Here is a 15,962-nt window from a genome sequence, read left to right as displayed (position 1 = left end):
CCATCCCTCTTCCCTGCAACACAGCAGAACCATGAGGGTTGCAACAGTTAAATAATACGTATTACAATCTCCACCCCTTGTTCCCTTGGACTAGGTTATAGGGTTTGTCATGTAAAAGACTCCACTCCTTGCCCCAGAAAATCAAAAACCCCACAGTGGGTACTTGGCATGTGCATTCATTGCAGACTCATCCCCTCATTGCTGCAGACTGAGTTACTGACCTTAGTGCCTGCTGCTTACACCACATTGCAATGATGGTGCAAATTCCTGATACCCAGATTAAGGATTCTTCTGGCTTCCCTCTTCCTTTGTTACTTTTCACTTTTAGTCAGCTGACCACTGCTTCATCTTTCTTAGGAAACGCATTGAGTGCCTGTCCCAGCCTTCTGAGGCTCAAGACAAAGTGCTCAAACCAGCTCTTGTCTGCAGTTTATTCCCTAATGTGCCTCCAACTATCTACTTCAGTACTCGGGATGAGGCAGGTGAGCCAGAGTCTGTTGTTGCACAAGGTGAGAGTGGCCAGCCCATTATTAGGGAGCAAGTGGTGCCAGCACACAGCCTGGAGCTAGCTGGCAGTGGCTGCCCTTAACCCTTTCCATGATGATACCCAACACTGCTGTGAGATCCAAATGACTGCAGTAAACTGTTATTTCCAATGTCTGGAGCATGACTCAGGCTGCCACTAAATGTTCCAGTGTCTTGGATCTCCCCCAGCTGTGGAGTCTTCTGCTCCATGACAGTTCTGCAAAGAGGGCTATGCACCCTCATCTACAGGCCTGGTGCCTGTGCAGCAAACCATAAGAATTTTGCAGCTGTAGTAAATCCAAGTATTGTGTTTGTTTTCCTTCAGTCTCTAACTTTTTGCTTTCCTAGTGGAAAAGCTGCCTTGGGAGCAGAGGAAGCTGCTGCGATGGAAAATGTGCAGTGTCACGCCTAACATAGTGAAGCAAACCATTGGCAGGTCCCACTTCCGAGTTAGCAAAAGTAAGTTGGGAGGCAGCATTGTGTCCTTCCTTGCCTCCAGTGCTGGACACTAGAAGGCAGAATGGCTGCAAAGAACAGAGCAGAAGCAATACAGGCTTGGCACTGCAGGACGCTGGGTTCATGTTTTTGCCTGTGTGACCTGCAGTATCCAACATCTGTGGGTCCCAGCAGGGCCTGATCTGCCTCTTGGCTTGTTCCTGGCATAGTCCACAAGGGCTTGCTCCTGGGCTGTCAAGAACTGAGGCAGATGTGAGGCAGGTTTGCTCTGGCTTGCCACTCTGAGTAGGCTGGCCCTCATGTAGTGCCAGGCCCAGCACTGCTGCTCCTTGTCCCCATGTACTGAAGAGGAAAACATCTTCTCTGACCATAGCCAGAGTTCTCAGGGTTGGCAATCTTGTCACTGAAGAGATGTGTAGGAGAAGCACTGAGCATCTGCAGCTATGATCCATACTCTGGAATGCAATCTCCTGGAAGTATTTATTGGACTCCTGCATGTATCAGGAGACCTCTGCACAGATGATTTTGGGGCTATAATGAAACATAGGGCAGAGGAAGTCCTAAGAAGTTATGGCACACCTACCTGTCCCTCAGCAGCACAGCAGTCATTAGCCAACTGCTTCATTTGCCAGCTGTAATGCAGAGAAGTCAGGATGCTGGGGAATTAAAGGCATTCCTTTGACCCTGTACCTCTTCAGGTCCTTGCAACCAGTCATATTTGCAACGATATGACCCACTTGGTTAACTGGATGCCACTCAGCCCTTGCTTTGGCAGCTTTGCAGTAGCAAGTGTGAGTGCTTTGTGCTATAGCTGTATAACATCCCTGGCACACTTCTGCTAGCCTAAGGAGATGGGGTGCTGTGGGTTGAGCAGGTGTTATGGGTGGCAGGGTGCTCAGTCATGGACTTTTCTGTTTTTCCTGCAGCAAGCAGCGACTGGCTGGGTTGCTGGGGCCACCACATGAAATCTCCTGGCTTCAAAGCCATCAGGGAGCACCAAAAGGTAGGGGCTGTTTTTTGCTAACCTCTTTCATGTGTATGGAGAGTGTGTTGCAAGCAATTTGGGTGCCCCTCTGCTCAGGGCCAAGTGTTTGCTGTGCCAACTGTCCCTGCAGTGTCCCTTCCAGAACTGGGAGAGGAGTCCAAGAGACAGGCATAGCTGGATAGGCATCTCTGCTGTGAGGGTGGTTGTTGTATGGACTGAGGCTGTAGTCAAATTGTGTTTATTTGTGAGCTTCTCTAAATTCAGTCATTGCTGCTTAAAGCAATGCAGTCCTCCTTCTAGCAGAACTGAGGGCTAGGGATGCCCTCACTGCCAGTGCAGCAAAGGGCATGTACCTTACTCTGATCACAGAACAGTCAGGTGTAGCTCATGGCATGAGAACCTGCAAGGGACCAAAGGTTTGGTATCTGTCACAAGTACATGCCTGTTCTGAAGAGCTGGGATGCTCTAAACGAGGCGGTTTGTCCCTGCAAAGCTTCAGGAACAGGTGGAATCAGTTTGGGTGCAATCTTGGGAGGGGAGCAAAGACTGTTACCCTGCACTGTATTCAGATAGGATGTATCCTCTGCCAAGGGAGCAGAACCGGGTGGGCAAGGAGTAGGGGAAGCAGAGAGATCTCATAGCATCTGTGTTCCTTTCCAGCTAAACCACTTCCCCGGTTCATTTCAAATTGGAAGGAAGGACCGTCTGTGGCGCAACCTGTTAAAGATGCAGGCTCGCTGTGGGAAAAAGGAGTTTAATTTCTTCCCTCAATCTTTCATCCTGCCCCAGGACATCAAATTACTCAGGAAAGCATGGGAGGAAGGAGGTAGCCGACAGAAATGGATTGTGAAACCAGTAGGTGTAAAGCAGAACTCAATCCTCTGTCTTTTTGTAGGTGCAGGGAGAAGATCTGATCCTTTCTTGTTTGTGTTTTGCAGCCAGCATCAGCAAGAGGCGTTGGTATCCAGGTCATCCACAAATGGAGCCAGCTCCCCAAAAGGAGACCACTGCTAGTACAGAGGTGAGTGAACATAAAACCAAGGTTGACACACAGCCTGGGACCTCTTAATGTCTTGTATCTCTGGCCAAATCTAGGCCCCTACCAGTATGTGACAAAGCAGAAGTACCTGATTTGCATCTGGAGGTTTCTCTGGAGACTGCCTGGTTGTCTTGCTGCTGGAAGTTTGGCTCTGTCAGCTGCAACTGGGCTTACTGCAGTGCTGCTGTCTCTGTGTAGATATTTGAGGTCTCAGACACAACTTGGTTTCATGAGCTTTCTGGAGCTTCTGTCTGGCAGGTGGACAGCTTCAGCTCTGCTGTGATCCGGCTCTCACTGCTCTGTACTCTGGGGTTTGGCATGTTTGGAGACAAACAAACCTTATCCAGTTCACACAAGTACAGTGGGAAGACAAGTCCCAGGGAAGAGGTGGCAGTTGTCAAAGATTTGTTCTTATCCAAGTTAGAATGGTTTAGTAAGAGCCTCAGTGCTTGTAGATGCAAATGATTTTCTTGAAATAACAGTGTTCTCAATCTCCTTCCCCTTCTGCAGAAAAGTGGAATAGTTCATCTTGATATGAATCTGGGAAGATTCTTGTGAGAGCAGGAAAACTGCAGTGTTTGGCAGACAGGGAACTGTTGTGTTTGCTTGTTAGTTCTCCCTGTCCACTTTCCATGCAGAGAGATAAACTTTCCAATGGAAAATCATGAACCTCTGGGATGAATAATCAAATGAGTTGGATTAAAATACCCAACTGTTTCTGCTTACTGTACAAAACCATCTGTGGTGTACTGCATGTCTTAAATGTTCCTGAAAATTGTGATCAGTGTTGTGGGTGTGGAAAAGCTACTGTGTCTTAAAACTGAGGAAAATCTCTTCAAAATGGAAGTGAGCAGAAGGAAACAGTTCTTATGTGCTGCAGGAGCTCCTTGTAAATGGAAGAGCTGCTCTTTCTCTCATTTTGTCTGTGATGTGATTAACTTGAAAATGCTGTGCAAAAAGGTTTCTGCATTGATCCCTTGTTTTGCCAGGGCTTCTGATTTGGGGGTTAGAGATGTTCCTGCATATGAAAATCCTAACCCTTATGTGCTTCCTTCCCTCTGCAGATACCTGCACAAGCCCTACCTCATTGGCGGGAAGAAGTTTGACCTGAGGCTCTATGTTTACGTCACTTGCTATGATCCCCTCAGAGTCTACCTGTTCAAGGATGGATTGGTTCGCTTTGCCAGCTGCAGGTAGGTTGTGCAGGAGAGCAGTGCTGGGGGCTGCCTTGGTCCCCAGGCACCTGTGGCTGTGGTGCCTGCCTTGGCTGGGGCAGGAGGGAGTCAAGCCCTATAAGGGTGATGCTTAAAGCTGTATCTTGCTTGCTTAAGAGGCAGTGTGGAAACACATGAGGTCGCTGCAGGTGACTGTTGAAAGAGAATGTGACAGGATGCTGCCTACATCCAAACTTCCCAATGAAAGATCAGCTCAGTGTAAAGCAGTTCTTGAAATACATCATCTGTGCTTCATTCTGCATAAGAGCTGGCACACCAGAAACTGAGATGTTTCTTCCAGTTTTCATTGTATTGCCTCAGGCTGTTGGAGTTCCATCAGTGCTTCTGCTCACTGATACTCTGGCTTTTATTTCTTGAGGGTATGCTGCACGGGTGGAATTGCATGCCAATGTCCCAAGGCAGCCTGTTCTGTCTCATGTTTTGTTCCATTAGCTCTGGGCCTGTGAGGACAGAGAGCTGCAGGCAGCAGGGCTGGTGGATGGCTGAGAGTGGTCTGAGATGAGAACAAAGTCTGTGCCTGCCTCATGGACCTGGGGACAGCCACTTCAGTCTTGGACAGCTTGTGTTCCTCTTGCCTTCTCCAGGTACTCCTCCTCAGTGGAGAGCCTCAGCAACAAGTTCATGCACTTGACAAACTACAGTGTGAACAAGAAGAACGCAGCATACAAACCCAACTTGGATGAGACTGCTTGTCAGGGACACAAATGGTAGGTGCTGCTTTTAGGGTACAATGCAGCTCTTTCTATTTCCCATTAAGTCAGACTTTTTTCAGTATTCTTACCCAAAACTTGAACTTGCTTTCTGTATCATGTGCTCCCACTTGGGAAAGTGGAAGAACAGAATGATTTTAGCATGAGTTAGTGTCAATGGAATCTGGATGGTCTCCCTGGCTTGTGACTCATCCTGTCCACTACTGCTTGAGCTGTAAGTGCTGTTCATCCTGCCTGTGTTTGTGCCATTCCCTGCTTCCAACACTGCACTCATCTCTGCTCATTCATCCCCTTCCCCTATTGTGGGGGTGATGGGATGTGGTTAAAGCAGAATCTGATTGGGTTTTGTTAGATATTGAATAGGTGATTCTTAAACTGTCTTGATGGGAGCTTCTGCCCATCTCATTCTTGACTTTGCTGTGGAGGCAGAGAAGGGGACAGCTCTGGTTCAGAACTGTTAATTTAGTGCTACTCAGAACTAGTTAATTTAGTGGGAATAGGAGCAGTGGTGCTGTTTCTAGGCCTTTGGGAGGAGGGCTGCAATTTTGCAGGGGTTCCCATTCCTTGCTTTCTCATGGGTGAATGGATACAAGCCCCGGGAACTTGTCTCTGATTCCACGATGGTGTTTGAACTCTTTTAAAAATAGTGCAGGATTGAGTTCTCAATTCTCAGCCTGGGCAGGGCTACTGCACTCAAAGGGAGTTGCAGAAGATGTTTGGCTGTGGCCAGATCACTTAGACCCGGACCTATTTCACAGTGGTCTCTTCCTCCACTGGGACTTTTAGCAGGGTCTGCTGCCCCTCAGCAGTTGCAATTGTGTGGAGGTGGGATTGTGTGGGTTTCCCATACTTGCATGCAAGTCAATGCTGGCTGCTCCTGTGTTAAAGATAAGTGTGGCTGTAATCCACTCCATCTTGTATGCAGGAAGCGTGACCTTTGGATTCCTGGCCATTAGCCACATGGTCTCACTTGAGAAATATCTCAGCATCCTTGGCTCAGTGTCAGAGTAGCTTGCAGCACTCAGTGTGGTATGGGAAACTCCTGTAAAAGCATAGATGCTCCCCCATACCATCTTGTTACCACATTTTTTAGAAATTCTTTTCATCCCTGAAGCCTCAGTGAAGTGGCTTTAGCTAAAACATTTTTGGGGTCTTGTTGGATTCCTGCTGAGCTGCTTTGCAGTGCTGCGGGGGAAGGCCTGCAGGAAGGGGAGGTTTGCTGAGGACATGGAGGGGGAGGGAAGAGAAGATCTGGGCCTGACTTACCTTGCTCATGTGCTAATTTGGGACTATGCTGAGAGAAGTCTATGACAGATTCATGTTCCTAGTAGCTTGGGCCTTCAAAACCAGGGGCCAGGCTGGGGAGAGCAGTAACTAGGAACTGAGAGGTTTGAGGATGTCAGGAGGATTGCCATGCCAGGGAAGAGCACTGTCAGGGTTCCCCTCTGTTGCTTTCACCACCAGCAGCAAGGGGCTACATGTTGGAATCCAAAATGCAAGGAATTCTGAAAACTTTGGGCCTGTAAGCCAAAGCTTAAAATTAAACACAGGATTTGATCTAAGACCTTGGGAAAAGCTTCCAAACTTAGGTGCTAGAAGCGAGAATATAGATTTATAATTTGAAACAGAGACATGTTAAACTAAGTGGAAGAAAATTTAGAGTTTTAGAGTTTAGTGTAAGTTTGTGTGTCATAACATTATTGAAATGTTATGACACACAAACTTACATAACAGAAAGCTTTCACTGTAACATGAGTCCATAAGACGAAATATTTAAAAATCAGGTCAAAAACACAAATGTCCTTGTTAGCAGTGTTTTATTAGTCAATAAATCCTTAAAAGGTCTTGTAACTAGCCATCTTGTGACCTTCTGAACATGCAGTAAAGATATGAACCAAACTCACCTTTCCTACCTATGTAGAAGATGAAAAAATAAACCACATCATCTAAAACAACTGGAAAACCCCATCTGTAACTCATTCAAAATTCCTTCAAAAATCCCCATCCTTTGCTTTCTCTCTCACAGGGCGCTCAAAGCTCTCTGGGGTTACCTGACCCAGAAAGGAGTTAATAGTGAGGCCATCTGGGAGAAGATTAAGGACATCGTTATCAAAACCATCATTGCGTGAGTCTTGGCACCCCTTGCTCTGTGTGTCTGTGAGGTGCACCTTGGCCCTTTTGACTGTCCAGTCCCTTCTCAGCCAGGTCCTTTTGTTCTTAACTGAAATAGTATCACTGCTGTTGGCTTCAGTATTTCTCTGCAGATCCCTCCTTTCACCCTGTTACTTATGCTCCTGCTACAGTAGCTGCAGTGGGTAGATAGATCTTACATTTCCCTGACCTGCCTGAAGGCCATGAAGGTGCAGTGTACCCAAAATTGCTCAGCTTGCCACCCGCTCCCCTGCTTTGCCTGGGAGCCTGAGAGAATGGTCCCTGATGCAGGATAAATCTTGTATTCAGAGGTGGATGCTGCCTGACAGAGCAGGGATGCTCAAGATGCAGTGCTGGATCCATATGTGGTGAGGCAGCAGCAACACACAGGCCTGTGTTGGTCCCTCAGCCCACCTGCTCCTGCAGCACGTGGCTGCATTACACTTCCAGAACTGTCAACACGTGCTGTGAACAGCCAGAGCTCTGCTGTCTGTGTGACTGTTGGAAACAAGCATTTTTTTCTTGGCTTGCAGTTCTGAGCCCTACGTGAACAGCCTGGTGAAGATGTACGTGCGCCGGCCGTATTGTTGCCATGAGCTGTTTGGGTTTGATATCATGCTGGATGAAAACCTCAAGCCCTGGATCTTAGAAGTCAACATTTCCCCAAGGTAAAGCATATTCTGAGCCACAGCAGAGTGGATAATGGCCTTTCTTTTACTACAAAGTGAGTTTGGATTGCAATGTCCCCTGTAGCCGGTGCTGAAAGATCATGGGCTTTGAAGCCTCCCTCTCCAGATTGCAGGAATCAAAGCCTTCCCTGTCTGTGAAAGCAACATTCCTCTGCAGTTCAGAAAGCTTTTCTGGGCATGCTCCAGCTAGAGCCAGGGAAGAGTATGTTAAAAAAGGAAGGCAAGGAGGGATGTGTCTTGTACAGAACGGGTGATGGCAGAGATTTCTCTGCGTGGGCAGAAGCAGTCAGCAGTTCCACTGCCTCGTGCACTGTTCTTTACTTCCTGACCACATCCGGCCTTGTGGTGTCGGCTGTGCAGGCAGGGCCGGGAGCTGCAGTGTAACCAGCATGGCCCCTCCTGTCTGTGAGAGTGGGTGGGCATGAGCTGTACACAGAGCCATGCACACGGCTCTGGGGATGGATTTGCCTATTTCTAGCAAAATTGGGAAGAGATGGAAAAATTAACTATTTCTGATAGGAACCCCCCCCTTCAAAGCTCGATTGTCAGGATTTTTCTCTCAGTGTCTTGCGGCTGATTTCACAAGGCAAGGGACAGGCTGGTGTTTGTGTCCCAGTCAGTGATAACCCAGGGATTGATCCTGGGGCCATGGGGCTCAACACCTCCATTCTAGCACTCAGGCTGCTGTGATGCTTCCTCTCTGCAGCCTCCACTCCAACTCCCCACTGGATGTGAGCATCAAGGGCCAGATGATTCGGGACCTCCTCAACCTCGCTGGTTTTGTTCTGCCCAGCATGGACAGTGTGGCTTCAGGGACACAGACAAGAAGTGGCTCTACCTACAGGTTATCCCCCTTCTCTGTTAGAGAAGCAGGCTTTTTTCTTGAGGGATTTCATCTCGGGGGGCTGCTTGGAGCCAAGCAAATACTGGCTTCTAGCTGTTGAGAGCCTGTGCTTGCTGGTGTTTCAGCTATGGGTCCAAAGAACTTGTCTCCTTGCCTGAGTATCTGGTTCCTGTGGTCTCTTCAATGCAGAAGGATTTATGGCCTCTCTGCAGGTCCATAGTTGGAAGTGAGGCCAATATAATTTGTGCTTGCTCTGCAGTTTGTCAAGTCGTGCTCTCTTGTCCTTCCCCCTGCCAGAACTAATATGATGCTAAGTTTCACTGCCTCTCTGTTTGCTTGGAGGACTGGCTGGCTCTGTTGAGGCTAGATCCATTTACCCTCTGACTTACCAGAACTGACATGCTGCTGCCTGGAGCAAGAGGAGCACCTGTTATTTTGCAAATGCTGGAGTGATCAGTTCTTTAGGCAGGACTGCAGGTGTCACATGCTGCCAACCTATGGGTGGAGGTGTGCACAGTCTTACTTCACAGTCAACATGGCTGTTTTTACAGAATGCTAGTTCCTGGGTGTGTGTCCAGCCAGACCCCTAATACTTCTGTGTTTCACCACAGCTAGAGCTTATCCTGGTTTCAGACCTGATGGCTGGAAGGAAACCAGTCTGTTCCCTGCAGCAGAATGGCTGCTGGCCATATGTCACTGAAGGATCAGCTTGCTTGGTTAAGCACCAGCATGCAGTGATGTGTGGGCATGCCAAAAGATGGGACTCTTGCCCTGAGTGCCCTGTGCCTTCAGTGGAGAAGCTGGGAACATGGGTCTGTTCCAGATGAGGAGCTCTCACCAGCTCGTCTGCGGTGCTTTGATCACATGCTGGTTTGCCACTTCCAGTGGAAGTGCTGAAGGGCAGGTGTCCTCAGAAAGACCTGCAGGGGATTAAGTGGATCCTTAACATGGTTCAGATGATGCATTACCAGATTTCTTGCATCCAGAGGCAAGCTTGTTTAACTGTATTTCCTGCCCTGGGAAGCATATGAAGGGATTTTTTAGCATATGGGCAGAATTCCAGTAGATCTGCATGTTCCCCAAGCACCATGTGGCACAGACTCAAGGTTCTGCTCTCCCTGTTTGGAGATACACACAACTAATAAGCTTTGCAGCAGCAGAAAAAAAAAAAAAGCTATGTTGATAGATGGGTTAAAAGGTTTTCAAGAAGTATCTCCCAGATTCTGGCATTCCCAAATGGTTAAATTGGTGCTTAGAATAGATGGTTGCTGGTCAGATAGTAGAAAAGGCCAGGACTTCCCATGGCATGTGACTGAATTCGAGTCCTGAGAGTACTTCAGTATTGCCAGAGGAAGTTTTTGATCTAAGAATTCTCTTCTTCCTTATATGGTACCAGTACTGGTACTTGCACCCCCATCCCTGTGCTTACAGTTAGGAAGCTGTGTTCCAAGTGGGATGTAAACACGAGATCCCACCAGGCTTCATGTGCTGTGAATCACATCATGGTGTGTCTTTGACCCTCTTGCATCCTATGTGAGTGTGAGGTGATGGCTCACCTTTTGGGTGAAGGATCACTGAAATGCCTTAGTGAGGGTCTGGCAGAGTCCTCCCAGTTTCCCTGCCCACATCCTTCCCATGTTCTGTGCTGGTGCACAAGGCCGTGGATCCATCACTGATCTCAGAACTAGTGAAATCCTTGGAGAAAGTTGTTCTCTCCTCCATGTCACTTTCATGAGGGTGTCATTACTCTCTCAGAAGTTGCTGGGAGCAGCTCTGCCATGACAGGACTTTGTCTTCTCTACTTAAATGCTCTATTGTCTCTCTTGTGTCCTCAGTCTGGGCAGTGCTTTGAAGAAGTCCAAGCCAATATCTGAGCATTTGAGAGCAGAGAAGATGAAGAAGGTCTATTACTTGATGCAGAAGATACCTGATCAGGTACAAAACAACCTCCTCTGTTACTTGCCAAGCCCATGTCCCAGCCAGTCCCACATGTCTGTCCCTCTTCAGGTTGTGCTCCTCTCTGGAGTCAACCAGATGATGGGGTGCACTTGGGCTCCAGTGGGTTACAAGACAGCTGGTCAGAAATAAACTGGGTTTGCTTAAGCCACAGTCTCACTGACTAATCTGTACATTAAAACAGATGTGTCCTGAGGGGCACATTACCCATCAGTCCCCAAACAGAGTCTGAGCACTGCCTGCTCCCCTTTATGTGTCTATGCAGCTCTTACAGCCTTTGCCAGCTGACCCCTGTGCTAGGTTAGTAGGGTCACTGGCCTTGTGTGCCTTCTGCCAGTGTGTTTAAGAGAGGCTGGGCTGCAGAACTGGTGTTCTCTTCAGGTCTGTGCAGTGTTGGTGTCACCATTGAGCCTAGATTCCTTCCACAGTTTCCCAAAGATCTCAGACACATGGAGACCTCTGCTTGAGAGATGTTTCTCCCTGACCTTGGGTTGCTCTTGTCTGCAGGATTTTTATTCTTCTGTCTTGGATATCCTGACTCCAGATGATGTTCGGGTCCTGGTGGAGACAGAGGATGAGTACTCCCGGCGCGGGCAGTTCGAGCGGGTGTTCCCCAGCCACATCTCCATGCGGTACCTGCGCTTCTTCGAGCAGCCTCGTTACTTTAACATCCTGGTGACCCAGTGGGAGCTCAAATACTACTTGAATAGACACAAAGGTAACTGCCCTCCAAAGCATGGCACAGCCACCTGACTCAGGCAGGCTGCCTGCCAGCAGTCGTGGGAGATTTCTGAGCTATGCATGTTGAGGGGGAGCTGCCTGCCTGCATACTAACCCCCAGGAAATGTGTTACCTTCCCATACTGCTTCAAATGTCACAAAAAGCTTATTCTGACTCGATGAGAGGTGATGATTGTTCTGGTACGCACAGCACCAGCAACTTCTAGGTGCCCTGGGCATGAAGCAGACTGGGATTTTTGCCTTCAACCTGTAGCTTTGGCCTCTTACTGTGTTTCTCTGCTCTCTTTTGATGGAGAAACAGCTGGGTTTGCTGGGCTTTGCTCCTGACAAGTGATCTGTGAAGGAAAAATTGGGCCTACTCCCTGGTCTCCTGCAGCTTTCTAATTGATGAAAAACAGTCAGCATACAAATGGAAATTTTTCCTAAACACTAGAAATCTAGCTAACATTTCCATCCTTTCAGGACACAATTCTGTATTTTAATAAAAACATTATACTTTAATGAGGCATAGCTGGGCTGGACCAATTCCTTCTCACCCAGGGTCGCCTCTATCAGGGCAGCAGTATAAACTGTTTCGGGGAGAAAGTCAGTGAGGTCTAGCATGAAGGGTTAGAGAAAATAAAAAGAGACTGTGGCTGAGGGCTTTCCATCCAATAGCTGATCTAGATGGAGAAGCTTCTGGAGGAGCTAGCCCTCCACTGCAGTGACTGTATGTGTGCTCCTCACCTGGCTATCAAGGAGAGAAAGAAGAAAAATGCCTTTGTCACTTTTCACTGGTGTTAAAGCAAGTATCAAAGGGGTCAGTAACAGTCTTTCACAGAGAGATGGTAACATCATAGCCTTCTCTGGCTGTGTTGTCAGCATGTGTCATCCTTTGCCTTGCTAATATCTTTGCTGGATGATCTTCCATCAACTGGAAAAAAGATTCTGTCATTGTCCTCTCTGAAGTGCTGCCCTGAACTTTGCCACTCAGGCAAGGGTCCTGCTTCAGTGCTCCAGCTTCCCCAAAGAAGCCAGGCGAGCAAATTTCCTTTATCCCATCACTGCTCTTTACCCTGAGCAGAGCTCACTCTCCCTCTCCCCCTATCCCCTTCCTGTTCCCCTGTGTTCCATGCAGCACTCCTCTTTTCCTAGCCAGCACGATGCAAAGCCCAGGCTGGTGCTCAGACCCAGCACAAGGCATCTGAGCCGCCCTGCTCCCCTTGGCCCCCAACAAGTGGGTTTTTTTTTACAAGGTTCTGGGGCTTGCTGAAAGGTCACCAAGGAACAGGCTTTGGACAGCAAGGATTTCTCCTGGTATCTTATAGAAAACCACAGTAATGCCAGCTGGACAGCATCAATGGACTAGCCATTGCTCTGCTGGTTCTTAATTCTCAAGTCACTCTAGCCTTCTGCTATGACCCTAAGGCTCTTAAATAAGAAAACAGGATGGGATTTCTCAATATTTTTGGGTTAGCCAAAGAGCAGGGTGCTTGGCTGTAGTGGGGACAGCTTGCAGGAAGCCCTGGAGGAAGTGGAGCTTGTTCAGTGCAGTTGAACACATGGCTCTTCTTCAAAATGACCTTGTTGTGCTCTGGAGCACCATGTCTCGTGTGTGGTGAGAGGATTGGTCCCTTCCATTCATACCAGCTATGATCTTGGCTTGTGCCAGTCTTACCCTCTGTCAGGGAGAAGTCTCAGCCCATCTTGAGCTCTGGATGGATCCCTGTAGGGTGGAGATGATGCACTGGGATGCTGCAGCTGATCTGTGCTGTGCAAGGAGGTTGCCTGAGCTGCCCTCCTCTGGGAAAGGGGTCGATGACAGCAAAGCTGCTCTACATTTGCACAGTGGGAACTTTCACCGGTGCAGCCCAAATCAGGTACTGCTGTTGGCAGGCACTGGGCTCAGGGGGACAGCCAATCTGGTCTAATTCGGCAAATCCTGTGTTGCCCCAGTTTTCCTGTTTCGCTGAGCCTGCTGCAAGGAATGTCTTGGCTCCCTGGGAGGAAGGCAAGCACTGCAGCAGCCCACGCACTGATGTTTGCTCATACAAAGGGTGAACGCCCTGGATTTACCCCGTGTTTACTGGCACTCAGGCACGTGTTCAAGTAGTTATTGCATAGCATGCTCTATGTGGTCAGTGCAGCATATTTGCATGCCCTGAGCTGGGAAGGCTTAACTCTTTGTAAACCTGGCTGTTTGTTCTCACTGTCTTCTGTCACTTCCCAGGTCTGGAGCTACTGAAGAACTGGTGTGTCAAAGGGTACCACACTGGGGCAAGGACGGATTTGGCCCAAATGGTGCGTATAAGTGGGGGTAAGGTAGGCAGAGAATGGTTGTTTACTTGCACAGAGTTGGGTAGAGGTGCTGCTTGTTCTGCTTCCTCTGGCTCCTGTCTTACCTGTTTGCCTTCTTCCCTATTTGCCAAGGCCTCCAGGAGTCTGGAAAAACCCATGCTGCCCTATTTCCCACAAACATGAAGTCATGAACAGTATATTAGATCTGCAAGTATTTTGCATCTGAATATCCTTGGGTGCACTGGGCACAGCCTACATATTTGGCACCTGTCCTGACCACTGTTCTTCTCTGTAAGGGAGTCGTCTCTGTCTGTCACTCCTGTGCCTTACAGCAGAATGCTGCTCTGAAAGAAACCCACTCTTGACCTCGAGATGCTCTACTCCCACTTTCAGCAGAGGGATTCATTAGGCAGAGAGCAAAGATTGCTCTGTTTGCTATTCTGGGAACAGTCTGGTGGCAGTGACAATGCGCAGCAGTGAGGCAGCTCTAGCTCAAGCTCTCTAGGGCAGCCTATGGCAAAGCACAGCAGGCTTGAGGGATTTTTGCCACGACTTAAATAGCTATTCTGTTGTCTTCCTCTCCTTCCACAGTGGTCATTGCCAAAGTCGTTGTTCCTCCAGAAGAGTGGCATTCAATCAAATGGCTTCAGCAAACTGGAACTGGGCAGACTGGGGTGAGTTTGCACTGGCCATGATGTTCATGGTGTTCATAGTGTGGCTTTTGGACTGGTGTCCTGGTAGAAAACTGGCAGCCCAAAAGGCAGCTTTATTAAGGGGAGAGGAGCAGATTGGTTTGCAGGCTCTGAAGCCTCTGCTCTCTGAGGAGCCAACAGATGGAGCTGGCATGATGTCTGTGCAACTGGCCATGTCTCTTGGCACTGTACACCCAGCTTAGATGGGAGTGAAGCTCAGAACAGCCAGATTAGGCGATGCTTGGAGCTGTCATGATCAGAACACGCTGACAAGATATTCCCTGCACTGGAACTTGTATCACTTCTGTGGACACTGATGTGGTTAACAGTGAGCAGAGGCTCTCAGCTGCAGCACTGGCTGGGGGAACAGTGAGGTCTCCAGGTCTGTTGCACTCTCTCAGCTTCCCCAAGCAAAGCTGAGCTGCTGACAGCTTCCTGCAGAGGTGGAGGACTCGAGTTTGTCTGGGTGAAACAAAGCAAAGGGGAGGTGCACCCCGGTCTCTGGTTCTAAGAGAAAGGTCATCACTGTTCCTGTGCTAAGGCCAAGGTGGAGTTGGGTTTACACACAGACAGGAAGACTAAGCTGTGACCCGGCAGTCCCACTCATATTGGGATACATGTTGGGGTCAGTGGCACTGTCTGGAATGGGAGATGGAGTAGATAAGCCTGGCAGCACTATCTCTGAGTCCATGTGTCGTGATACAGCAGATGATTATTGCACCATGGTCCTTTTGGTTCTTTCTCACTGTCCCTAAGAAGCTCAGGGTCTCCTTTTCGTTGCAGCGCATGCCTCCCTTCAGCTGGTGAGGATCTCACAAGATGCCTGGAGCCCAGCCCTGCTCAGAACTTACCTCTCAACAAGTGCACTGATGGAGCCAACCAGAGACCTGCTGGCTGCCTCAATGACACTGCCCTGGTGATGTGACCAAGCAGCCACCGTCCCTCCCTGGGGACACATCAACCTACCTCAAAGGAAGAGACAGGAGCTGGCTCTGTAGAACAAGGACTGTGGGAGCCCTTTGCACTGCACACTTGTTTTGGGGCTGGTTGTAGAGAGAGATATTTTCCTAGGCAAAGAGGAGACCTGTGTGACTTCATTTTCTAAAGCAAGTGGCAAAGCTTGAGGAAGTGGGGGTTATCTGGCCTTTGTCCTAGGCTGTTCTAAAAGCCTGACATTGTGGTTTCTTTGCTGTGTGAGAGCTGGCTGAGCCTGCCCTTCTAGTCCCCAGTCAGCACAGGCTGAGCCCTTGCTCACTTGTGTCTGTGTGCTGAGTTGCTGGCAGCTGAGCCTGCTCTTGCCCTACTGCAGCCTGGCCCCTGGAGATAAGTCCCCAGTCCTCATGCCTGGGAGAGTGTAAAACTGCCCAGTTTTATCCTTTCTGAATGTCTGTGCCAAGATCCTGCCCTCCCCAAGCAACAGGCCCCATGGGAGACCTCAGGCTTGCACATTGCAGCTCCAGAGAGACCATGGGTACCAGTGTGGCTCCAGTTGGTTGTGGGGGCAGTGGGGCTGCTGTGGAGGGAGCGTCCTTCTCAAGGCCATTGGCTCTCTGGGGTGCCCTGCAGCATGTGTGCATGGACTGCAGGCTAGTGCTCTTCTCTTGGGTCTGCTCTCTATTTTCCCTTTGTTTCTCAAGGATTTCTATTAAATTTTAACACTCAA

The 15,962-nt window shown here is 48.9% G+C and overlaps 1 protein-coding gene across 3 annotated transcripts in view; it reads left to right on the top strand.

The window, feature by feature from the left end:
* The window catches only part of TTLL4 (tubulin tyrosine ligase like 4), a 27,107-nt gene extending 11,145 nt beyond the window's left edge, over positions 1-15,962 (top strand). The window contains exons 5-19 of one of the 3 annotated variants that reach the window (XM_054636613.2): positions 358-482; positions 874-984; positions 1,908-1,984; positions 2,627-2,821; positions 2,905-2,987; positions 4,070-4,198; positions 4,825-4,947; positions 6,977-7,075; positions 7,635-7,769; positions 8,497-8,634; positions 10,470-10,569; positions 11,098-11,308; positions 13,540-13,610; positions 14,199-14,281; positions 15,083-15,962. In XM_054636613.2, the coding sequence (XP_054492588.2) occupies positions 358-482; positions 874-984; positions 1,908-1,984; positions 2,627-2,821; positions 2,905-2,987; positions 4,070-4,198; positions 4,825-4,947; positions 6,977-7,075; positions 7,635-7,769; positions 8,497-8,634; positions 10,470-10,569; positions 11,098-11,308; positions 13,540-13,610; positions 14,199-14,281; positions 15,083-15,224 (1,822 nt within the window). In that variant the 3' untranslated portion in view covers positions 15,225-15,962. Of the gene's footprint in view, positions 1-357; positions 483-873; positions 985-1,907; positions 1,985-2,626; positions 2,822-2,904; positions 2,988-4,069; positions 4,199-4,824; positions 4,948-6,976; positions 7,076-7,634; positions 7,770-8,496; positions 8,635-10,469; positions 10,570-11,097; positions 11,309-13,539; positions 13,611-14,198; positions 14,282-15,082 lie in introns of those variants that run through there. The other 2 variants (XR_013183086.1, XM_077181566.1) reach the window with 2 other exon arrangements.

This window comes from Agelaius phoeniceus, chromosome 7 (genome assembly GCF_051311805.1).
Source record: "Agelaius phoeniceus isolate bAgePho1 chromosome 7, bAgePho1.hap1, whole genome shotgun sequence".
Taxonomy (NCBI): domain Eukaryota; kingdom Metazoa; phylum Chordata; class Aves; order Passeriformes; family Icteridae; genus Agelaius; species Agelaius phoeniceus.
This window is presented reverse-complemented; position numbering and strand designations above follow the sequence as displayed.